The following is a 24,116-nucleotide window of genomic DNA, read 5'->3' as shown; positions in this document are numbered from 1 at the left end:
CATTTGTAAAGCTTCAGTGTAAATAGATTCATCTCAATTTAGGAGGAAAGCGGCTGAGCAGGGGCCCGGTGGTGCTGTGCCGCGCTGGGTACCCCTCGGAGAGGGGATGCAGGGATGGTGACCCGGGGACATGCAGGGCTGCTTTGCATCCCCCAGACCCACACTTGCGTGGGTCAGCTGCTGCCCTGGGTGGGCCTGCTCCCTGCCTGCTCCCTGCCTGCTCCCTGCCTGCGGGCGCTCGGGGTGGCCCGGCTTGCGTGGGCAGGGGATGCTGGAGTGGAGCTGAGCAGCCAGGCCCTGGGGCGCAGCGGGGCGGCATTTGGGGCTGGCACGTCTCTGCGACGCGGAGCCGGACGGCGTGCAGAGGCGGTGTGAGCCGGGACGGGTGCCGGATCCCTCCAGGCCTCGGCGGGGCTGGAGAGGCTGGCTCAGCTCTGGAAAGTCGGCAGCGGTGCCAGCGGGAGGGATGGCGGCCGAGACCCCGTCCCAGGGCTCTGACCCCAGGCACCTCGTCCTGGGCCGGACTGTCCCCAAGCCACCAGGCACTGGGGACGGGACATCAGCTCCGTGGCGTGGTGGGGTCTGGCTGCCCCGATGCCACAGGGTCTGCCCGGGGCTGCTCCCGCCTCGGCCGGGTGCCGGGGCCCGCTGCCGTGCCGGTGCAGGAGCATCCCTGGAGGGACACCCTCCTCCCCGCAGCGGCACCCATTCCGGCCAGCGATGCCATCACCGGTGCCAGCACCTGGGTCCCCTCTGGTCCCCGGGGGGGGGAAGAGCTGCTCCCCGGGGACGGCAGCCAGGGGGATGGGGTTCACCCCCCGCCCCGCGATCGGGGCGCCCCGCTCGCCCCCCGCAGGGGGTCCCCTCCTCCGGGCGGGGGTCCAGCCCCCGGGGGAGGGGAGGGCGGGGCGGGGTGGGGAGGGCGCTGCCGGAGGAGGCGCCCGGGGCGGGGGGGGGCGGTGAGGAGGAGGAGGAAGGCGGGGAGGCGAAGGCGGGCGGCGGCTCGGGCCCCCCCGGGTTGGGGAGGCGGAGGGCGGGCAGCCGCCGGGGGGCGGCTCGGGCCCCCCCGGAGGGAGGCGGGGAAGGCGGCGGGGGCGGCGCGGCGGAGCTCCCGGTGTCCCGCGGCGCTCCCACCGCCCCGGACCGGCCGGACCCGCGGCGCCGCCCGCCCGCTCCCTCCCTCCCTCCCCGCCAGCCCCGGGCAGCGCCGGGCCCCGCCGAGCACCGCGCAGGTGAGCCCCGGGCCCGCCCTGCGCCCCCGCCGCTGCCGGCCCCGGGCACGGGAGCGGGGCAGAGCCCGGCCCCGCCGTCGGGCGGGCGCGGAACGGGGGATTCCCGGTGATGAATCGTAATTCATCACCGCCCCGGGGCGGGCGGGCCGGGGACGGCGTCCCGGAGCCGTGGGGACCCGCCGGTGCGGAGGGTGCGGGGGTAGGAGAGGCGGGGAGCAGCCGGGGGAGCGGGGGGGTGCCGGGCCAGGGGAGCCGGGAGGTGCAGGGGTGGTGCGGGAGGTTCAGGGCAGGGGAGCTGGGGTGCAGGCAGGGGAGAGCGGGGGGTGCGGGATTGCTGAGCGCAGGCAGGGCAGGGCAGGGCCGCCGCTCACGGGGGTCCCGGGCCGCTGGTCCTGAGGGTCCCTGACCGCTGTGCGCGAGGACGAAGGCGCAGGGATGCACGTCCCGCTCTTGCAGCGGTGAGCGGAGCCGAGCGTGTCCGGTCGGTCACAACGCCCGGCTCCGGCCGCCTGCAGCCCTGCAGCCCTGCAGCCCTGCAGCCCTGCAGCCCTGCCTTGCCTCGTGGCAGGAAGCAGGCAGGAGGGAGGCCAGGTCGGGGTGACCTGCAGGGCCTCGGGCCACCCCGGGATCCAGACGGGACCGGGAGATAAAGCAGGAGGGAGCGAGACCTTCCCGTGGGGAGTCTGCGCGGGAGGTACCCCGTTCTGCTCTGGGCACCCCAGCCTCCGCATTTCCAGATGTTTGGGTGCTGGGGTTAGACTGAACCCGTGAATGCCGGGATGCTGGGGCTTGCCCTGTGCGCTTGGGCTGGGTGCGGAGCAGACGGGGGATCCAGCCCTGCACGGGGGCCACACTGACCCCCAAAACTTGCCCAAGCCATGGCCAAGCGGGTCAGCATCAACTCCGTGCTGGTGGCTTTGCTGGCAGTGTCCCAGCACGGGCGAGCTCACAGGGCACGGGCCAGTGCCCACCACGTGCCTGTGCCGCTGCTGCCTGATCTCTCTCCCTTGCAGGCAGCTGTGTTGGCCCCAAGCCGCTGCCGTGGGCACCATGAGGGGTCTATGGGCCCTCACGCTCATGGGGCTTATCAGTGCCTGCGAGGGGAAGGAGCTGCCACCAGCAGAAGGTAAGGGGCACTGGGAGCGAGGTCTCAGGGTCTGCATCGGAGTGACCCCTTCCTCGTCTGTGCCTGGGGAGAGGAGGGGAGGGCTAGGTCAGACCCAGGGATCGCAGGGCAGAGGTGGCTGGGGGACACCGTGAGCTGTGTCGCGTCCCCACGTGCAGGACCACACGCAGGGGCATGCTGGCAGCCGGAGCAGCGGCTGTGGACATCATCCCTCTGCTGAGCGATGGCCATCCTGGCTTTGGGGCTTTGCTCAGCATCCCGTGCAGGCAGGGGGCCAGGGAGAGCCGAGCGAGCCCTGCCGCGGGGAGCCAGCCCGGGGACACCCCTCCATCGCCCCCGCAGCGGCCGAGCGCTGGGAACGCCCCGTGGCCCAGGCTGTGCTCATGGAGGGAGCAGGCTTGGCCATGCTCCGGCTGTGGGGTGCTTGCTGCCAGCTGGCGGTGAAGGCAATGCCGTCCGGCAGCACGTGCGGGAGCTGGGTCCGGGCCGGAGCGAGCGGGGGCTGCTCTGTAGGTGAGCCAGGACCGCTCGGGGCAGCAGCAAGGATGCACAGAGCTCCCGAGCGGGTTTTGGCCTCCGGCTGCAAGGTGGGAAGAGGTTTGGCCATGGTGCCTGCCAATGGTGGAGGGCTCAGGGCTGTCACCATGTGGCTGGGGACAGGGGGACGATGACTGAGCCTGTGGGGGTCCTGGCTGAGGTGTCCCTGGCTGCAGGGCCGCTGTGCATGGGTCCCAGCATGGGGCCGGCTGCAGCTTGGGGTGAGCTCGAGGCGGATGGTGGGGAGGAGCCGCTGGCAGCGAAGCCGCGGTTGCATCAGTCTTTGCGGGGGTGGAACGGTGGCTCATCCCAGCGGGGCCCGAGGGCTGCCCGGCTTTGCCCATGCAAGGGACCCCACGGCTGGCACCGGCACCCTCTGCCCCGCGCGGCACAGCTGCCTGGCTCCAGGCCCTCAGGGAAAGGAGGGTTGGGGAGACGAGGCTTCCCCTTAAGGGCAGCACTGGGGCCCGGAGAGGCTTCAAAGCAGCTCGAGCCCGGGGTGATTTATGTCTCGCTTTCCACCCCCTGCCCCGGTGCGGATGATCTCACCGCCGGCGGGAGGGAGCTCTGCCCCTGGCTGCGACACGTGCCTGCGGGGCCGGCTGCAGAACTGCAGCCCCCGCTGCTGCTGCCATGCCGGGGGTCCCGAGGGCGAGGGGCACTTCTTGGTGCTGCTGCTGGCTGTGCGCGAGCAAGTGGTCAGCCTCGGGGAGAAGCACTGCGGTGGTGCCCCGCTGTTGGGCAGAGGTGGGCAGCGGGGCTGCGGGGGCCGGAGCCACCCCCAGGAATGGCTGGGAGCCGGGGAAGAGGGGAGTGAATCGTCAAGGGCCATCCCTCCTCCAGGGCTGGTGTGCACGGAGACAAACCAAATTCCTCTTTCAATACCCCCTTGTTTTCTCCTCTATCTCGCGCCTCCCAACATCTGGTAGCATCCAGCGGAGGTGGATTGATGCTGCTAGAGCAATAATATATCAGCGCAGCTGCAAACAGCACCAACATCCCTGTGATCGCAACTGACACGGCACTTCCTGCGGCTCAGCCTCTCCCCGTCCCCTGGCCTGGCCCTCGTGCCTGACCCTGGGGCCACCAGGTCTGAAGATGTCACCAGGATGGGACAGGAAGGCCAATGGGCAGCTCTGGGTGCCATCTCCTCGCCTTGGGTGTCCATGGCGCCCATCCGAGTCTCCTGATGCCGATTCCAGCTGCGGGGCTGTTTTGAGGCAAAACACGCAGCAACTGGGAAAAGCATTTCACCTGCTGAACTTACTGCGGGAGGCGGCCGGGGCCAGCTCTGAGCTCACCGCCCGACCCTTCCAAACCTGCAGCCTCGCTCCTGGCGGGCTGTTCAAGAGCCGGCGCTGCCGTGGGAGCCGTATTTGCTGGATCCGTGCTGCCCTGTGGCTGCCAGCGGCCTCGGTGTGCCGGGCGGCTGGGGCGAGCTCCCGGCAGCGTCCCGAGACCTGCCAGGGCTTGGGGGTGCTCCACAAGGTCTGACCCTGCTTGTACAGCCTCCCCATGCCCGTGGGGACACCATGGTGATGTGCTGATTTGCCTTGCAGGGGAGCCGTGCCCGCAGCTCTGGGACGAGGATCTGGTCGGGGACAAGTATGAGAACATAACGGGTAAGGAAAGCCCCTCCCGCCCCGCAGATGGGGGCCCCGCGCAGCCCTGACTCCCTGGGGATGGGCTCTGCGCCCTGCCTGGAGAGCATCAGCCCTCGGCACCCGTGCCAGGGCCAGGTCTCACCCCCTCCGCTCTGTCCTGCAGGTTTTAACCTGATTAAAAGGTTTGACCTGCTGAAGATCTCCTCCATCAAGAAAGTCCGCAACCCGAGGGGGCCGGTGGTGCTCCGGCTGGGTGCTGTGCCGCTGGTCCAGCCCACGCAGTGAGTGCGGGCGGCTCGCGGGGTGGCCCTTGGTGGCCAAAGCACCGCTGGTCACCGTCCCCACGTATTTTAAGGATGGGGCCCGTGCAAAGCTTGTTAGGCTTTGCCCTTAAATCATGCTGGAGAGGCCAGGCAGCTCCGTGGCACCCGGGGGGGACGCAGAGGTGCTGGTGGTGCAGCCCTGGGGCTGCCCAAGCCACCTTCCTCCTAGAAAGTAAATCAAGGGCTGCAGCGGCTCGGCTGGGTCGTGGCCAGCCCTTACGCAACTGCGGCTCTGTGGCTGCTCTGTGTCTGCTCTCCCCAGCTTGGCAGGCGCTCGCCAGGGTCTAGACAAGCTCGAAATGCTGCACAGCTCTAAGCAGGCACTGCTGGGTTTGCTGGAGCCGTGGGGTTCTGCTGGGGGAGGCACGCGGAGACCAGCCCTCCGCCCCACTGTCTCCAGCACGTCCTGCCCGGCCATGCCCGAGGCCGTGCTCGCCGCCGTGCCGCCCCGCGGGGCCAGGGCTGGCAGGGATGCTGCAGCGTGGCAAGGTGGGAGCAGGTCCATGTCCTCGGGAGCTGTTCCTGGAGGAAGCTGCTGCGGTTTGCATGCCTGCCTCCTCCAGCCTGCCTGTCCCCACATCGCCTCGGCGCTGGCACATGGCTACGCCGGGCACGGGGCTCTCCTAAGGGCGAAGGAGACCCAGCCTTGGCTCCTGACCTGGGTAGCCAAGTCCTTAGATGGCTTCGAGATGGCGGATGCTCCAGGCTGGTGTTGCTCTTGGCTGGGGGCCTGCGGTAGCCCAGAGCCAGCCCTGGGGAGCGCTCAGCATGGGGCTGGCCCTGGCAGCCAGGTTGCAAGCCCTGGATGGGCACCTGTGGGTGCCCGTCTGCCCTGGCCCTGCTCCTTGGTGCCCCACAAGGACAGCCCCATGGCCTGCAGAGAGTGGAGGGGACCGCTGTGTCCGGCTCGCTTCCCATGCCTTGGTCCCGCTCCAGAGCGGTGGTTTGGAAAATTGCTGGCGTGGTGGAGCCGAGGCCGGGAGCTGAACGGAGCCTGAAGCAAATATTTCCAGTGGTTGAGCGGGTTGTGGGCGAGCTGGGCACGGTCCCACCGGGGAATGGCTGCCGTGCTCTCTGCCGTGCGAGGGGGGACCAGGCTGCTGGCGGGAGGTGGGCGCCAGGGCTGCTCCCTGCCCACCGCCTGCACGGGAGCATCCGTCCCACGGAGCCTGCGGGGTCAGGGATGCATTTCCCGGCTGCCTGAGGACAAAATTCAATACCATGGTGATAAGTGCATGGCTCCGGGCACTGCAGCCGCCCCAGGAGGGCCATGTTCGGGGGTGCGCAGTGGAGACAGTGGCTATGCCGTGGAGCAGGGATGGGGATGGCAGCTGGGGGTGCCTGGGACAGGCTGGACTGTCCGCCTGTGCGGGGATGCTCGGTCCCCTCCGCTGTGTGTGTGTCCGCCCGGTGCGAGGGATGTGGGGCTGCGCTTTGGGGGGACGGTCTGAGCTCCCCGAGCCTCGCCAGGACGGGAGGAAGCATCTCTGCTGTCTGCCTCATGTTCAGCTCCTGTTGCATAAGTGCTGGCGTCTCCGGCAGTCACAGCCCGCGCGTCCGGCCGAGACACAGACAGCTCCAGGTCCAGGCGCTGCCGTATGGAGCCGGGGCTGGATCCGCCCTGATGGCATCCACTGTGCCACCGGTGGGGACAGACCCCGGCAGGACCCACGGGGGCTGTTGGGGTGATGCTGCCAGCGGGTGCCATGTGGGTGGGGGTGTTGGGGCCGGTGCTGCCGCCAGCCTCGGCGCAAACGCAGGCGTCGGAGCTCGGTGCAGGGTCCGGCCGCCCCTGACGCCTGTCCCCGCAGGCAGGTGTTTCCCCACGGGTTGCCCCCCACCTTCACCCTCGTCCTCACCTTGCTGCTGAAGAAGAACAGCACCGGGGAGCACTGGTACCTCTTCCAGGTCACCGACCGGCAGGGCTACCCCCAGGTACAGCCCCGGGGCGGCGGGGTGTGCCAGCGGCGAGGGGACAGCCTGGAGCCGTCCCCGAGCGTGGTATTGTCCCCTCTCTGCCCAGCTCTCCCTGGCCGTGCACGGTCCTGAGAAGAGCCTGGAGTTCCAGGCCAGGGCACCGGGGACCGCATTCGTCAGCGCCATCTTCGCAGGGAAGGCCGTGGCGTCCCTCTTCGATGGGCGGTGGCACAAGGTGGTGGTGGCCGTGCAGAGCCGCGCCGTCTCTGTCCACCTCGACTGCGCCTCCATCTCCTCCAAGCCGCTGGCACCCCGGCGGGCGCTGGCCCCGGAGGGCAATGCCTTCCTGGGGCTGGACGCCGTGCGTGGCACCCCGGTCCGGGTGAGTCCCCATGGGGGTGCGGGCACACTCTGTGTGCAGTGCAGGATCTGTCCCTGCCAGCCCCTGACATGCCACCCCCTTCCCACTGCAGTTTGACATCCAGCAAGCTCAGATCTACTGCGACGCCGAGCTGGCCAGGCAGGAGGGGTGCTGCGAGATCTCTGCCAGCGGGGTGAGTCCCCCCAGGCCCCCACCCCAGTCCCAGCCAGGTCCTGGCATTGCCCTGCGTGGTCAGGGTTTTCCCCAGAGGGGAAACTGAGGCACGGCGAGGGCAGCTCTGTTAGCCAGAGCTCCCCTGTGGGTCACCTGCTGCTTGCAGTGGCTGGGGACGCAGGGCAGCTCTCCACCAGCCCTGGGACGTCACTCGATGCCTATCCCCATGGCCAGTGCAGGGCACGGTGCAGGATGCATCCCTCTCCCAAATCAGACTGGGTGCTCGGGCATGGCTGGGGCTCCCAGCTCTCACCCTGGCAGCCACCCATGACCCTCCTCTCTCCTGGCAGTGCCTTCCGGAAGCGCCCAAGACCCGTCGGCAAGCAGAGCTGATGCAGAGCAGCAACCTCATCGAGATCTCGCCGCAGCCCGAGGGTCGGGTGTACACCCGCTGCTTCTGCCTGGAGGAGCCGCTGGGCGCGGTGAGCTCCCGCATCCCTCCGGCAGCCTGGCACAGGTCCCTGTTCTGGCGTGGGATGCTCCCGGCCCCATAGGGTGGGCAGCGCGCAGCCGCCGTGCCGGGTGCCTGGTGCTGTCGAGCCGGCAGCCACGTTGATTCAGCCCCTGGAAAACCCCTGACTCACATTTTCCACTGCTCCAGGCTCGGTGCGAGGGGAGGGAGGGAGCTGGCGGTGGCCAGACGCCGGGGAATGAGGGAGAGGAGGGCTCCTGCAGCCCTGCCGCCGGTCTGCACCGGCTGAGCTGCCGGCTCAGGGCTCAGCCCCAGGCGGGATAACCCAGGGGTGCCCCAGGCGGGATAACCCGGGGTGCCCCAGGCGGGATAACCCAGGGGTGCATGGGGAGGTAGCGCCTGAGAGGTGTACAGGCAGCCTAATCCAGGGGTGCACAGGGAGGTGGCACCCATGGGTGCTCTGCTCTCTCCACAGGAGCCAGCGAGGACCCCGGGGAGGACCAGCCTGAAGGGAGATCACGGGAAGGTGAGGGGTGGTGGGAGAGGGTGTCCCAGCCTGGCTGCAACGGTCCCGGCATGCCCAGCTCCGCTCCCCTTCCTCCTGCCAGTGCCAGTGCCGTGCTGGGGCCCATCCACGCCCCGGCCTGGGTCTGTCCCCACTGCATTCGGGAACTTTCTGCGGAGCTGCAGGGACGCCTGCAGAGGCGGCTGCTCTGCTCCCCCAAGCAGGAATTGAGGCCCCACTTAACTCTCCGCCGCTGCTGGAGCCATCCCAGCCGTGGCCAAGGGCCTCTTTGTTCCCTCCGAGCGTCTCCAGAGCGCTGCCAGAGCTGGGAAGCGTCTCCAGCACACCCTGTGCCCCATCCCTGCGTAGCCCCGTCCCCCCAGCGCTGCTGTGACCCCGCAGTGGGATCCTGCCGGGGATCCCCAGGGTGCAGATCAGGTCCCACGGTGTGGGCTGGGAGCCGTGGGGCTGCGGGGGCTTGGAGCCTTCTTGGCTTTTCTTCTTACCCTCGACTCCATGTCACTTCCCCGTGGGGTGACAGAGGAGCCCCAGGCAGCCGGGGACACCCAGCAAGGGGGTGAGGTGTAGGGCTGGTCCTGGCTGGGGGATGGGAGCTTGGGGGGCTGCGCTCAGCCCTGCCGGCACCGGCACCCAGGCGTGGGGTGTGGGCAGCCCCATCCTGCCCGACCCTGGTCCCGTGGGAGCACACTGGAGCGTCTGGTTTGGCCCGGCGGAGCTGCGGTCAAGCCACAAAGCCGCAGGGAGAGTGGGTGCCAGGCCAGCCGCTCTCCTCGCCTCCCCGGGGACGCGGCGGGGGGAAACGCTTTCCTGGCTTTTCCCTTCTCTTCTTTTCCCTTCTTTTCCATCGGCACCCCAGGGCTGGCGGGGAGAGATGCTGCTGGGTGAGCCCTGCGGGTTTGGGGGGCCCAGGGGAGCCGGGCAGTGGCCGCGGGGTTGTGGGTGCTGTGGGGTTGTGGGTGCTGTGGGGTTGTGGGTGCTGCGGGCAGTGTGTGGAGCTGGTGCAAGCCGCTGTCCCCGTCTCTTCCAGTGCCCACCCTGCTCACCGCAGACGGCCTCGGCAAACGTGAGTGTGCCGCCGGGCAGCGCCGGGCAGTGCTGGCAGGAGGAGATGGGGACCCCGACCTGGCCGCTGCTGGGGCTGGGCTGTGAGCTGGGGCTGGCAAAAGCCACTGGGGTGCTGGCCCAGGGGTGTCACCTGCCACTCTGCCATCGCCGCCAGCCCCCCACGACCCACAGCTCCTCCTGGCCCGGGGCCTGGCAACATCTGGCTGCGGGGAAGGTGTCTGATCCCTTCCAGATGTGGCCCCATTCCTATGGCAACCTCTGGCTGGAGGCGTGGGGCTGGTGGCGGGGGGGATAGTGAGTGTTCGGGACCCTGTGTGCCCCATGGGGCTCCCAGGGTGGCACTTGGGGACAGGGTGATGGGAGGATGGGGACCGCAGCAGGGATGGGGCTCTCTCCTGCTGCTCTTTGGAGGCAGAGTGCCCTTGCGGGGCTCCGGGCACTGCGGGACACCTCTCTCCTCTCTCCCTAGGTCACACTCGGTCCCCCGGGTCCAAAGGTAGGTTTGTCACCCCCCAGGACACACAGAGCCCGGCTCCGGCAGGGACGTGGCCACACAGACCCTTGGCTGTGCCCCAGGAGCCATGGGCCCCGCTGTGGGCACACGTGTGGACATGGGGGCACCCATGCCCCGTCTCGTCACCCGCACCTCCCCTCTCTTGCAGGGCGGGAAGGGCGAGCGCGGCGTGCCCGGCACCGCCGGCGGCAAGGGGGAGAAAGGTGACCGTGTGAGTATCCCTAGCTGTGTCCTGGGCGGGGACCCCCCATGCCCTGGGGATGCTCCCTGCGGGGGTCCCTGGCTCTCGGGGGTCCCGCAGCCCCGGGGAGCGCTCCTGCCCCCCATGGCCCCCGTCCCTGGCCATGGCCAGCGCAGGCACCTGAGCACCGCACGCCTCTGAGCCACCTCCCTCCTTTCACAGGGTGCTGACTGCGTGCGCACCCACCCCGGTGGCCCCGTGCAGGTGAGACCCCCCCCCACCCTCCACGTACCCCCCGCCCCGGCTCTGCTGCCCCCCCTCACCCTACTCCCTCCTCCTCCTCCCCAGTGTGCCGAGGGGCCGCGGGGCGAGAAGGGGCAGCGCGGAGAGGTGGTAAGTGATGCTCGGCGGATGGGGCTGCGGCGTGGGGACCCGGCGGTGCTCCCCCACAATGTCTCGTGCGTACCCTGGGCTGGGGCGCGGGGGTCCGGCCCCGAGGAGGCAGCTCGGTGGGCGGTGGTGGGATGAAAGGAGCGGTGGTGCGAGCGGGAGGAGGGAAGCCCTGCACGAGCCCACCCGTGGGCACCCACTTTGCCCTGCTGTTCCCACACAGGGGCTCCCGGGGGTGGCCGGTGCTGACGGGCAGAAGGTAAGTCAAGCCCTCCCGCGGGTCCTGGCATCGCAGCAGGGACAACTGCCCTGTGGGTTCCAGGATGCTGGCAGAGGTGCCGGGACTTACCGGTGCCACGCGGGCAGGATGGGAGATGGCACAGGTGACATCCGTCTGTCCCGCAGGGCCAGAAGGGCGAGAAGGGCGACGGGGGACTGCAGGGCAAGCCGGGGCGCCCGGGGCGTGATGTGAGTATTGCCGGGCGGTACCTGGGCATCCTCTGGGGCACCCCCCGGGCAGCGGGGTTCGGCCGCTGGACCAGCCCACCCCATGCCGTGCACGGCGCTGCACATGCGGAGCCTTCACACCCTGCTCCCCTCCCGGCAGGGCCGGCCCGGAGAGATTTGCGTGGTGGGCCCCAAGGGCCAGAAGGTAGGTGGGGGCTGTGGGGTTGGGAGGGTGGGGGCACCCCACAGCAGCGCCAGCAGCAACACCCCCTGCTTGCCTTCCAGGGTGACCCTGGCCTCGTGGGACCTGAGGGGCTGGCGGGCGAGCCAGGACCCCCAGGGAAGCCAGGATCTCCGGGGATCGGCTTTCCAGGGAAGCCGGTAAGGACCCCCATGCCGTGGGGCTGTGCCCGGGCGGTGTCCCTGGTTCAGCACGCGGTGGCTGCGTGTGGGCATCACCACAGGAGGGGGCGAGGTGCCCCCCCCCCAGGGCTCTGCAATGGGGCTGGATGGCCGGGGCGCCCGGGCAGGGCTAACGCCGTCCTCTCTCCCTTTCAGGGCGACCCTGGTGGCCCCCCGGGTCCGAAGGGAGAAAAGGTGAGTGGGGGGGAAAGGGGTCCCAGCCACCCCCCATCCTGCCCGAGGGCAGCTCAGGGCAGCAGGCAGTGGGTCGTGCCGGGGATCTCCGTCTGGAGCCGGATCCACCGCAGCTGAGTCAGCGCTGGCTTGCGGTGCCGCCGGCCGGGCAAGCCCCAGCTGGGTGGCCCAGGGCTTGGCTTGGGGGGGCAGGAAACCCCCCCCGAGGGGAGAAGGGTGCTGGGGGTGCCGAGGGCCATGGCTTTCTCCCTTGCCGGGCTCAGGCTCTCTCATCTCTGGCTCCAGGGCAGCTCGGGAGCTCCTGGACCCGGAGGATCGCCTGGGACGCCCGTGAGTACCGTGAGCCTGGAGCCAAAACCCAGGGTCAGGGACGGGTTTCTTGGCTCAGGGTCGGGGCTGCTTGGCCGGAGCAGCGGTGGGATCAGAGCCCAGGCGCGGAGAGGGGTTTGGGAGAGCCGGTGACCTTGTTTGGGGCTGAGACCTTCCCGTGCCACGGCTGGTGACAGGGGTTGGGAGGTGCTGGGTGGCATTGCCAGGGCAAACCTTGGTCTCAGGGCTCCCTGAAGCAGCCCCGTCCCCTGCCTTCCTCCCGCAGGGACCCCCCGGCGTCCTGGGGCCGAAAGGAGACAAGGTAGGTGCAGCAGCAGGGTGGCCTGCCGGGGGGGCTGTGCCATGCCTCGCTGTGCCACGGCCGTGGGCATGGCAGCCCCTGCCAGCACGGCTCCACCACGGTGCCCATCCCCTGGGCTCGGGGCTGCTTGGGACATCTCGGGGGCCACCCCGAGGACCCCCCAGCCTGGGACTGCATCTCACTGTCCCCGCGGGCAGGGCGAGCCATGCGAGGTGTGTCCCACTGTCTCTGAGGAGATGCTCGGTGCCACCGGGCTGCCCGGCAAGCCGGGACCCAGGGGAGCGCCCGGAGCACCCGGCAAGGATGGGGTCTCGGTGAGTCTGAATCTGGGGGCCTGCGGGTGGGTGCGTGGGATGGAGGGCAGCAGCAGGGTCTCGTCTCAGCATCCCTAACGCTCCCGCTTTTTTTCCCCCTCCCCAGGACAGGCCCGGCCCCGCGGGACCCAAAGGGGACAGGGTAGGTGATATGGGGCCGAGGGGTGGGCTGGCTCATCCCCAGCCAGAACAGGGGGACCCCGAGCACGGTCCAGCCCACGCTCGCAGCGTCCAGCCCAGCTCCTCTCTTTCCTCCCCAGGGAGATCCTGGCATCCACGGGATGAAAGGAGAGAAGGTGAGTGTCCGTCCCTCCATCCCACCCACCCGCTCGGTGGGCAGCCCCTGCAGCCCCCCTGAGCCGTGCCCTCTCCCTGCCCTCACAGGGGGACTCCTGCCTGTCCTGCGATGCCCGCGTCCTCGCCGCGCTGATGCGGGGTCCCTCCGAGGGGCTCGAGGGTGTGCCGCCACCAGCACCGCTGCAGCCGGGGCTGCCGGTGAGTACGTGGGGCTGAGCGCTCCCTCTCCCGTGCTGGAGGGGTGCCCCGGCTGCCCCGGGGCTGTGTGGGTGCTGGGTACGTGACCGCATGGGGCATTTGGCAGGGTGAAGCGGTGCTCCCCAGGCTGGATGGCATCAAGGGCGAGAAGGTGAGCAACCCCAACGCCCACCCCACTTTGTGCACCCCCTGAGGGAGCGGGAACGGCTGCGTCACTCCATGGCATCGGGGCAGCCTGGGCTTCCTCTGGGGCCTGACCCTGACCCTGACCCTGCTCTCTTGCAGGGGGATGGCGGCCGGGAGGGACCCACGGGCAGACCGGTGAGTGGGGGTGTGGGGCTCAGGGTGGGTGCTGGGAGCCCAGGGGTGCAGGAGCCGGGTGCTGCGGACCATACTCTCATCTCTGCCGTGGTTTCTCGGTGCAGGGACTCCCGGGAGACAAGGGTGATCCAGGCATGCAGGGGCTCAAAGGAGAGAAGGTGAGCCCTGTGACGGGGACCCCCCAGCACCCCACTCCCTGCCCCGTCTCTGAAATCTCCCCAGCTGAGACCCGTGCAACTCATTGCATGGGACAGCCCTGAGATGGGGAGAGCAGTGGGGGCTGCAGCCCCGCACCCCTAGTGCTCTGGCCCCTAAAGCCACTGGGATGTCCCCTCCGCAGGGTGAGCCATGCGGGCAGTGCCCTCCCGCGCCACTGGCCCTTGAAGGGGCAGCGACGGTGCTGGCCGTGCCCGGACCGCCGGGGGAGAGGGGCCAGGGCGGCCCCCCGGGCAGAGCGGTGAGTGCCCCCACGCGCTTGCGGGTGCCCGTTTTGGGGGATGCTCTGGCCTGACCCGTTCCTCCGTTTCCCCAGGGCAGACCCGGCGACGCTGGCCAGAAGGGACAGAAGGTCAGAGGGGCTGGGCAGGGGCCTCCGGCGGGGCTGGGGGTGGCAGAGGGGGCTGTGACCCCCCCCCCCCGGGCTGTGGGGCTGGGGGAGTGCCGCGTGCCCCCCGCCCTGTGCCAGCCTTGTCCCCTCTCTTTGCCAGGGGGACGCAGGCAGCCCCGGGGACCCAGGCACCCCGGGCATGGCTGGTGTCCCGGGGCTGTCGGGTGAGCCCGGCATCAGGGGCCCGGCCGGCCCCAAAGGCGAGAAGGTGAGACCCCCGGGCTTGTATCCTGCATCCCATCACCCCAGTGTCACCCACCCCCTCCACCCCTCACCCATCCCCACCTCCCCTCCTGTGCTCCCTCCTCTGCAGGGAGACGCCTGCGAGCCCGGTCCCGCTCCGCATGGGGACTTCTTGGATGTGGTTGGCATCCCGGGAAAACCCGGGGCCAAAGGGGACCAGGGCCCCCCGGGCATCGGCCAGCCGGGCAGACCCGTGAGTGCCCCCTCCCCGCGGTGCCGTGGGTGCCCGGTGGCATCGTGCCCTCGGGGCTGACCCTGGTGTGTTTTAGGGGAAGCCGGGACTGCCGGGGGTTCAGGGCCCCACGGGGCTGAAGGGGCTGCAGGTGAGTGGGGCTGTGGGGGGCCGGCTGCGGGGGGAGCTTCGGGGCTGCTCACTGCCCCTCTGTCTCCTTAGGGTGAGCCGGGACCGCGGGGGATCGGCCAGCCGGGACCGCAGGTGGGTGTGTGGGGCACCTGTGCCGTGCCATGCCGGGCGGCTCTGCCGGCTCTCACGCCCTCTGTTTTTCCCAGGGAGAGCCCGGGAGCGCCGGACCACCCGGACCACCTGTAAGTAGCGTTTTGGGCTGCCCAGCCCTGGGAGCTGGGGCAGCCGCCAGCCCCCCGATTCCTGCAAGCGGGGGGATGGCACTCCTGCAGCATCAGCCCCCTGGTGCGGGTGGTGGCAGAGGGGTCCTGGCCAGACCACCCTGGGGACGGTGCTGTCACCATGGCTCGCTGGGTGAGCAGGGGGGCTGCTGGGGGGGAGCTAACACCCTGTCTTGCCCCCAGGGCCCCCCCGGACCCCAGGGACCCCCAGGGATGGCGGCAGAGAAAGGTGCCAAGGTAAGGGAGCGTCCCCCAGCCCTCCCTCCCCACCCTGCCCCCCCACTCGTGCTGTCCTTCCTCTGCAGGGATCTCCGGGGCCCAAAGGTGCCGTGGGACCCCCTGGGTCACCAGGGACCAGTGTCACAGGGCCACCGGTAAGTCCTGCCCCCCAGGACGGGCATCGCCGTCCTCCCTGTCCCCTCGACAGTGGCTAAAAACCGCTGTGCCATGGTCCAAGCCCGGAGCTGAGCTTCCTCCCCTTCCTCTTCCTCACAGGGCCCCGAAGGGCAGCGGGGGCTCCCCGGGGTGCCCGGGTCCAGCGGGCAGCCGGTACGTACAGGGGGGAGGCGGAGGGGCCATGCCTGTTAGTGCAGGCAGTGCTGCCGAGCGTGCGGGCAGCATGGTGCTGAGCTGCCGTGCCCCGGTGCTCGCCCGGCCATGGGTGGGGGGCACGGGAGGGGCTGGGGGCAGCCTGCTAATGCACATCTCCGCTTTCCTTCTCGCAGGGGGAGAAGGGTGCCCGGGGCGAGAAGGTGAGTCGGGGTCGGGGTCGGGCCGTACCCCTGTGCCACCCCACCGCCCTCCCTGCCCTCACCTCTCTCTGCAGGGAGACCCCGGGGAGTGTGCCTGCCCACCCGGCCCCCGCCAGGACCCCAGCCCCAGCTACGCCGGGATGCCGGTAAGCACCATGGGCGCCCATGGGCACCCCCCGGCTCTGCTTCGCCCCCGCTTAATGCTCTTCCCCTTCTCTCGGCCCCAGGGAGCCCCAGGACTGTGGACCGGGATGTCCTGGCAGCCGCAGCCGGGCCCACAGGTGGGTGCTGCCCCCGCTGCGCTGCGCCCGCCAGCCCCCCGCCCGCCACCGCCTCACCCCCTGCCTCTCTCTGTTTGTGTTTTGGGGTGTTGCAGGGTCCCCCCGGAGCCCCCGGACCCCCCGGCCCCCCCGGTGCCCCGGGCCGCCAGGTGAGCAAAGGGAGATGGGAGCAGCAGTGGGTGAGTAGGGACCGATCCTGCCCAGCTTTTAGCACAGAGTTTAAATATTCAAGCTCTCTCCTCGGCTTTAGGGGATGCCAGGACACAACGGTTTGCCGGGACTGCCTGGACCAGCCGGAGACCTGGTAGGTAGCGGCTGTGCCCGCCGCAGCTCACCCCACAGCCACCCATCCTGCTCCCCCCGGCGCGGGGACCGTCCCCATCTCTCCTGCATCTATTCCAGGGGCCGCTGGCCGTCATGGCCGAGAGGAACATCGAGGTGCTGAAGGTGAGAGCGTGGGGACAGGGCACCTTCCCGCTGTGGGATGTCCCCGGGGGACCCTGAGCCCCTCGGGGTGCCCCTGACTCCCTGCCTCCTCCCAGACCCTCTGCGGGGACTGCGTCCAGCTGCAGGCGGCCTTTGAAGCGCCCAGCGGTGTCAAGGGGGAGAAGGGGGACGTGGGCATGCCCGGCGTCCCCGGCAGCGAGAGCTGTGCCCACGTGAGTATTGCCCACCTCTGGGTGGGAGTCCCGGAGCCCAAAAACCCCCAGTGCTGGTGGGTCTTGGGGCGAAGTGCAGCGATGCTCCCGAGCGCCCAGGCATCGGCTCGCGTGGCAGTCGTGCAAAGCAGCGGGCGCTTGCAGGGCTGGGCACGCTCTGGGCACGCTCTGGGCACGCTGGTCCTGCCCGGCATGCAGGCAGGCTCCTGTACACAGCTCCCACCCGCCTGGATGGGGTCCCCGGGGAGGGTGACAGGTTTGTCCTGTGCAGGGGCCAGTGCGGGCTGGAGCAGTGGGTGCTGAGTGCCCGAGGGGTGCAGGATGTGGGGCTCCGTGCCCCGCTGTGCCCCGTGGCTCCTCCAGCGCATCCCTGCGGGGGATCCCCGGCTGACTCCTGGGTTTTCTTCCAGTGCTTTGCCCAGTTCCCGAGAGCGGAGGAGGCTCGGGTGAGTGAACCGTGCCACCCGGCACCCTCTCCCTGCCCCTGGGGCTGAGCTGCTACCTCGGTCTGGCTCCCTGGTCCCCAGGGTGCTGCAGGGATGGTCCCCGCTGGGGCAGAGCCCGGCACCGTACCCCCGTTGCGGGAGCAGCCGGGGCTTTGGGGAGCGGAGGTTGCTTCGGGGGGCTCTTGGCGGGGCTTGGCAGGGCTCAGCCGTGGGCAGCGGACAGAGCTGGCCCCGGCTCCTGACATGTCCCCGCTCCCCGCAGGGTGACAGCCCTGACCCAGACTGCATGGGCGATCCCGGGCTGCCGGGTGCCCCCGGCATTCCTGGCGAGAGAGGCGAGCAGGTGGGTGCGCTCCCCGTCCGCAGCACTGCCCTGCTCCTCCGGCCCCCCATCGCCATCCCAGCCCTTCCTGGCGGCCACGGGGGCCATGACTGGTCCCTCAGTGCCCCTTGGAGCTGGAGCGGGGCCAGGTCCCACTCCCCCTCACCATGGTCACGTCTAATGCACCCATCTCTCCCCAGGGCTCACCGGGACTGCGGGGACCCCCGGGGCCACCCGGGCCCATCGTAAGTACCCCTGCCCGGGGTGGGGGGCTGCCGGGCTGCGCAGGCATCGTGTTATGGTCCTGGGGGGCTTGGAGCCCCCCACTGTGAGTTGCCAGGGGGGCCCCCTGCCCTGCCCCGAGGCCATGGTGATGGGCAGAGGGCTGGGGCTGTGGCAAGGCGGAGGTGCAGCACGGCATGACTGTCCCCCGGTGAGTCTGGAGACGGAGGCGAAGGCGCTGCCAGTCCAGAAACGGAGCAGGAGCCCGGCTTGGTGGGAGGCCGAGGCCGAGCCAGCCTGTGCCCGGCCGCTCTGTGGCACCCCGAGGACTCAGCCCAGGCTCCCGGGTGCTGTTTCCAGGCTGTGACCTCCCTGTTTTCTCCCCTCAGGGCCCCCCAGGCTTTCCTGGAACGCCTGGCGCACCCGGAACTGCCCGTAAGGACCCAGCACGGCTCTGCTCTGTGCCCTCTGTTGCTGCCGCTTGGTTTGGCTGTGTCCCCTGTCCCTGTCCCCGCTGGGAGCAGCCGCAGCCCAGCTGTCCCCCTCAACCCCATCTCCATCCTCCCATTTCCACCTCCTCCATCCCCATGCAGGGGGTCTCGGCGGACCCAGGGTCTGCAGGCTCAGGAATGCTCTTCCTGAGCTCAGGGACCTGGCGCTGGCACTCGCCAGGCCCGGTGCAGCTGACCCCGGTGCCCCGTGTTGGGGCCCTTCACCACTGTGGGACCCGGTTGTGCCGGGGATGGCTGCAGCCCCCGGGCTGGCTCGCCTCAGCTGCTCTCGGTGTGCCGGGGACCTGCTGTCCCGGCTTGGTGCCCGTGGCTTGTCGCAGCTCCTGTGGGGCTAGCTGGGTGCACTGGATGGCACCGGGCTGCTGCCCCTTCCCCAGCTGCCCCCGAGGACTCCCCTCATGGGGACCGGGAGGATCCCCCCATGCAGCCAGTGCTGTCTGGGCTCATCCTCCTCCTCCCCTGATCCCCAGCTCCTCTGGGGTCAGCCAGACTCCACCACCATCTCCATCTTGATCTTCATCTTCATCTCCATCTTCATCCTCATCTTCATCTTCATCCTCCTCCTTCCTAGCACGAGGTGGCGGTGGGGCTGTGCCGGCAGCTCTCGGAGGATCCTGCCCTCCCCTTGCCCGTGCCGGCCGTGTCCTGCTCCTGTCCCCTCGTCCACTAATGTCACCATAACACCACGGTCTGTGTGGGTCTCTGTGGGTCTGTGTGGGTCGTCGCTCTGCGGTGTGCCAGCGTGTCCTGTCCAGCCTCCACCGCCTCATCACCATGTCACCCCACTAACCCGCCCCAGCGGTCCCATGACATGGAGCCAGGGGTTCCTGGCCGTCACCTGTGTCACCCATGCCTGGCGTGCCCTGGGAGGACGGGGAAGGCAGCGGGTGGCACCAGGCTGGAGCTGTGGTCCGAAGCATGTCTTGGGCAGTGGCCAAGGTGCCGGGAGCTGGGTACCCCACGCAGACCCCCCAGGGCTGAGGTTTCCACAGCCCTGTGGCACCGGGGCTGCCCGTGGGTCCTGCCCGCGGGCCACAGCGTGGCGGGCACAGGCAGCAGTGACCTGTGTTCGGGTGTGAGCGGTACTTGGCCACGTTGGGCATTGAGCCTGGTGCACGTGGCTGGTGCCATGGGTGGAGGGAGCCCAGCTGGGTGCTGGGCGGGTCCTTGCCAATGCCCAGAGGTGCTGAGCAGGCTGGGGCCAGCACGGGCTGGTGGAGATCACAGACCCCATGGGCTGTGCCCGGGTCCTCGGCCCCTGCGCTCTGCCCGGCCATGCTGCCAGGTGGGCGCTGCCCCCGGGCAGGGGCTGCAGCAGACCTCCTGCAGCTCCTCTCTTCTCCCTCTGAAGGGTCTCCAGGGGGAACGTGGCCCTGCTGGGCTTGCCGGAGCCAAAGGGGAGCCGGTGAGTGGTATGAGAGGAGGGGACGGGGGGGACACCGGTGCCCCGTGGGCTTTGGGCACCTGGCTGGGGCATTGCAGGTGGCTCAGCATCATCCTCCTCCTGCACAGGGACCTCCAGGGCAGCCTGGCTATCCCGGCGCAAACGGGCCCCCCCGGCCTTCCTGTGAGTACTGCGGGGAGCCAGGCAGCGTCTGCCAGCCCCCAGCCACCTCGTGTGACCCCACATCCCTCCCTGGTGCTCACGGGGGTCCCCCATGCTGCGGGGGCAGCAGTTGGGGGAACCCCAGCAGGCACCAAGGACCATGTCCCTGCAGGGCTCATCCCTGTCCCATCCATCCCCTGTCCCATGCATTCCCGGTGCCCTGCCCATTGCCCATCTGTTCACTTCCATCTATGCCCCATCCATCCGTGCCCCGTGCCGTGCATGCCCCATCTTTCCCCAGCCATGCCCCATCTGTCCCCCCACGTCCCATCCGTGCCCCATGTCCCAGCTCATCCCCTGTCCTGCGCGGAGCCTTCATCCCTTTCCTTCCCCAGGGCATCAAAGGCGAGCGAGGCTACGTGGGCCCCCCCGGGGAGAAGGGGGAACTGGTGAGTCCCTCGGGGCCATGCTCCAGGGGCAGAGGGGCTGGGGGCTCTCCCAGGTGCCCCCCTCGCTGTGGGCACCAGGGCTGAGGTCCTTCCAGCCACTTCCATCTGACCCTGTTCCTACCCTTCCCAGGGACCCCCTGGCTTGGACGGCCTCCCCGGTCCCACGGGACCAGCGGTAGGTGCCCACCCTGATCGGCTCCCAGGGGGCTGTGGAGAAGGAGCGGGGGGTGGCTGCAAGCGCAGCAAGGTGCTCCCCACCCACTTCACCCCCTCTCTCCGCAGGGACCGAGGGGCGAGCGTGGGCTCCCAGGCAGTGCCGGCGAGAAGGGGGACCAGGTGAGCATCCCCGGGACCCCCATCGGGCAGGATGTGGCCGTCGGGGTCCGGCTCAGCTATTGTCTCTCCACAGGGTTTCCAGGGCCAGCCCGGCTTCCCGGGGCCACCGGTGAGTACGTCCTGCCAGGGCTGCGGGGAGCAGCTGGTGTCCCCAGGAGATGATGCTCAGCCCCAGCTGTGTGTCCCCATGTCCCCACGGGGCTGGGGAGCCAGACAGGGATGGGGACAGGGGTTTCTCCCGGGCAGATCCAGGCATGTCCCATGGGACAGGTTCTGGAGAGCTGCCCCAGAGCAAACCTGTTAAGATGATTTTGGAGATGGCAGGCTGTGTGGGGCTGGGTTCTCCCACCATGATGCCACCCCTGCCCCTCACTCAACGCCCTTCTTCTCTTTAGGGGCCCCCCGGCTTCCCAGGGAAGGTTGGTCCGGCCGGGCCACCGGGGCCCGCAGCCGAGAAGGTGAGTGCCGTGGGTGAGTGCCACCGGGACGTGGCTGCGTGGTGGCACCGCTCATCCCTCGGGCTGGGGGCCAGGTTTGGCCCCTGTTCTGCGGGGTGGCCGAGGGGTGCCCAGCCCCGGCTGCTCCCATGACATACTGTGGCTCTTGCAGGGCAGTGAGGGCATGCGTGGGCCCACGGGGATGCCAGGGCCCCCTGGACCCCCTGGACCCCCAGGCATCCAGGTAAGACCCCCCCCATGCCACCCCTGGGGGCAGAGGGGACAGGACCACCGGTATCATGGTGTTCCTGGGGAGTGCTGCTGGCTGGACCCACACCCCAGGGACCTGTTCCCATGGCCTGGGGTGCCCAAAGCTGGTCCCCCAGAGCCCCCCAGAGCCCCTCGGTGCAAACCACCCTCTGACACCCCCTCCTTGTCCCCGCAGGGCCCCGCGGGCTTGGAAGGACTGGACGGCAAGGATGGCAAACCGGGACTGCGGGTGAGGCACCGGGGCTTTCCCGGGTGCTGGCGGGGGGGCAGCCACCCTGCAACCCACCCAAACACCCCCAATCCATGTCTCTTTCTCCCCAGGGTGACCCCGGCCCCCCTGGGCCACCAGGGATGATGGGTCCTCCGGTGAGTGACAGCCTTCCTTGTCACCCCTCCACGGTGCTCGGTGCCTGGCATGTTCCTGCAGCCAGGACCGGGTGTCCCCTGAGCTGGGACTGTCCCACTGCGTGCTCCTGGGGACACTGAGCCCGAGGGGGTGGGTGACCATCCCCTGTGGCCCAGTGCTGCAGGTCGGGGTCCCCAGTGGGGACCGTGGTCAGTGTTGCCTGCCTCGGTCTGCTCACGGGAGCCGGGACCCCCACCCAGCTCTTTTCTCCCTCCAGGGCTTCAAGGGGAAGACGGGGCACCCGGGTCTGCCGGGACCGAAGGTGAGCGATGGTGGCGCTGGGAGACACTCGGTGGTGACATCCCCAGGGACCTCGGTCCTGAGCCAGGGTCTCCGCACGCTGCACTGCCCACAATGTCCCTCCTTTTAGGGTGACTGCGGCAAACCTGGCCCCCCGGGGAGCACAGGCAGGCCGGGAGCAGAGGTGAGCAAAGGGGTGGGTGGGCGCGGGAGCCCTGAGCCCATGCCGCCCCTCATCACGCTGCCTTCCTCAGGGTGACCCTGGACCCATGGGACCCCAAGGCCGGCAGGGACCCCCGGGGCTCATCGTAAGTTGGACCTGCCCCCCACGGCGCACCAGGACGGTGCCCATGGCGGGGAGCATGGCAGGGCCTCTCCCCCAGCTGACACCCCTCTCTCTGCCCCCCAGGGCCCCCCCGGCAGCCCGGGGCAGCCGGGTCCCGCTGGCCTCGCCGGAGTGGTGAGTATTGCCTGGGGCTGGACCCTGCCCCGTCACAGCCCCAGCTGCGGGACGCAGGGGCCGGGATGGGGCCGGGTGGGTGCCTCAGAGAGAGGATTCGGGGGTCACCGTCCCCATCCTGCGCTGACTCCGATGCTCCGGGCTCCCTCCCGCCTCCCCCCAGGGGCTGAAGGGCGAGCGGGGCTCTGCGGGGGAGCGAGGTCTGCCAGGGATGCCAGGACAGCCGGGACCCCCAGGCCACCCGGGACCGCCGGTGAGTGCAGTGGGGTGCGGGAGGGGGTGGTGCAGACCCCTGCACCCCCAAGCAGTGGACGCCTTGAGACCGGTACTGCGCCCGTCGCCCTCTCACGCTGCCCCACTTCGATTTCGCAGGGGGAGCAGGGACCAGACGGACCCGTCGGTAAAGAGGTACGAGCGTGGGCTCTGCGGCTCTCCTGCCTGGCGGGACCCGGGGCTGGACCGTGGCATCCTCCTGGCCTGGCCGCGGTGTCCCCAGGGTGCCCGCACAGGGGACATCCCTGCCACCCCCCTCCTCTGTGTCTCCCTAGGGCCCCCCAGGAAAACCCGGCATCGCGGGACCAGCCGGCCAGAAGGTGAGGGGAGAGCCCGGCTGTGCCCCCGCGGCCGTCCCGGCGCCCCGCAGCCCCGTGTGGGGCCAGGGGTGCCGGTGCTGAGCCCTGCCTCTGCGTCTCCCCAGGGCGAAGCTGGATCCCCCGGCGAGAGAGGCTACCCCGGGGAGAAGGGCAGAGCTGGCATGCCCGGGGGGCCGGGGAAGAGCGGCTCCATGGGCCTCGTGGGGCCACGGGGGCCCGTGGGAGAGAGGGGCCCCCCCGGCTCACCGGGACCTGCAGGCAGCCCTGGGCTGCCGGGCCCCCCAGGGATGATGGTAAGGAGGGGTGGCCGGGGCGCAGGACCCTGTCCCTACCCGGGGCCCGCTGGCGATGGCCCCTCGTGTCCCCCCCTAGGGAGACGTGGTGAATTACGACGAGATCAAGAGGTTCATCCGGCAGGAGCTGAGCAAGATGTTTGACGGTAACGGGGGCGCAGGGGCGAGGGCCGGTTGCACCCCGGCATTGCCTCGTCCCCACCGGCACTGAACGCGTCCGCCTCTCCCCACAGAGCGGATGGCATATTACACCTCCCGGCTGCACTTCCCTGTGGAGATGGTGGCATCGCCGGGGAGACCGGGTCCCCCCGGGAAGGACGGGCTGCCCGGCCGGCCGGGACCCCCCGGCTCCCCGGGGATGCCGGGGCAGATTGGCAGAGAGGGGCGGCAGGGTGTGCCGGGCATGCGGGGTAGGTGCTGCTCCCCGTGTCCTTCCCTGTGTCGCTGGGGCATTCCCGAGTGCCGCGGTTGTGCCGGGGTCTCACCCCTCTCCATCCACCTCTCCTCCAGGTGAGCCGGGCGCGAAAGGAGAGAAAGGGGAGAAAGGTGTGGGGGTGATGGGGGACAGCGGCCCCCCGGGACCCCCAGGTGAGCCCCCTCCCTCCCCATGGCCACCAGCCCCATGCTGGGGCTCGCTGCCAGCCCTGCACCCTGCCACCTCCCTCTCTCTCTTCATCCCTTCCAGGTCCCCAAGGGCCACCAGGCTACGGGAAGATGGGCCCCCCGGGCCCCGTGGGTCAGCAGGGCATCCCCGGCATCCCCGGCCCCCCGGGCGCCACGGGGCAGCCGGGCAAGACGGGGCACTGCAGCCCGGCGGAGTGCCTGGGCGCCGTGCCCCTGGAGCAGCCCCTCTTCCAGCCCAAAAACGTCAAGGGCCCCTTCGGCTGAGGGGGTCCCCGCGCCCCCCACCTTTGCTGTTAATATTGTTTCCCCGCTGTGCCGGGGGCTGTGCCTGTCCCGGGGCGGTGCGGGTGTTGTGTACAGCTCTGTCGTGATCGGGAGGGCAGGTGGATCCTGCCCGGCCAAATACACCCGTGCTGGTGCCCCCGCGCCTCCCGCCGCCTCGCTCGGCCGCGCGCCGGACCTCCGCCTTGTCCCCATCCCTGTCCCCATCCCTGTCCCCGGCCCAGCAGCCCTCCTGCCCCATGGCCCTGGGCCTGATGGGGGTGGATCCTGGGAAGATCCCAGCCCTGATCCTGGGGGAATCCTAGCCCAGCTTCTAGGGTGATC

General features: G+C 70.1%; 1 protein-coding gene across 1 annotated transcript; it reads left to right on the top strand.

The window, feature by feature from the left end:
• Positions 1-2,282: 2,282 nt before the first annotated feature.
• COL16A1 (collagen type XVI alpha 1 chain) lies at positions 2,283-23,774 on the top strand. The gene is given in 72 exon segments (XM_059830825.1): positions 2,283-2,358; positions 4,455-4,517; positions 4,663-4,780; positions 6,634-6,757; positions 6,846-7,121; positions 7,213-7,293; positions 7,625-7,756; positions 8,222-8,282; positions 8,431-8,453; positions 9,300-9,335; positions 9,807-9,833; positions 10,000-10,062; positions 10,255-10,296; positions 10,381-10,425; positions 10,646-10,681; positions 10,828-10,890; positions 11,030-11,074; positions 11,155-11,250; positions 11,428-11,466; positions 11,752-11,796; positions 12,062-12,097; positions 12,295-12,411; positions 12,518-12,553; positions 12,672-12,707; positions 12,796-12,866; positions 12,991-13,057; positions 13,192-13,227; positions 13,332-13,385; positions 13,568-13,684; positions 13,760-13,795; positions 13,935-14,042; positions 14,148-14,270; positions 14,347-14,400; positions 14,472-14,513; positions 14,588-14,623; positions 14,846-14,899; positions 14,968-15,036; positions 15,158-15,211; positions 15,388-15,414; positions 15,489-15,560; positions 15,642-15,695; positions 15,791-15,844; positions 15,946-15,999; positions 16,098-16,142; positions 16,238-16,354; positions 16,765-16,800; positions 17,063-17,143; positions 17,323-17,367; positions 17,734-17,790; positions 19,208-19,261; positions 19,369-19,401; positions 19,403-19,423; positions 19,798-19,851; positions 19,982-20,026; positions 20,134-20,187; positions 20,261-20,296; positions 20,583-20,645; positions 20,797-20,868; positions 21,070-21,123; positions 21,216-21,260; positions 21,518-21,562; positions 21,671-21,724; positions 21,795-21,848; positions 21,950-22,000; positions 22,164-22,253; positions 22,373-22,408; positions 22,549-22,593; positions 22,698-22,886; positions 22,966-23,032; positions 23,120-23,296; positions 23,397-23,474; positions 23,572-23,774. Coding segments are annotated over 72 exon segments (4,899 nt in total).
• Positions 23,775-24,116: the final 342 nt, after the last annotated feature.

The sequence above is a fragment of the Gavia stellata genome, chromosome 29 (assembly GCF_030936135.1).
Source record: "Gavia stellata isolate bGavSte3 chromosome 29, bGavSte3.hap2, whole genome shotgun sequence".
Lineage (NCBI taxonomy): Eukaryota > Metazoa > Chordata > Aves > Gaviiformes > Gaviidae > Gavia > Gavia stellata.
Note: the sequence above shows the minus strand (reverse complement) of the source record. Positions and strands in the feature narration are given on the sequence as shown.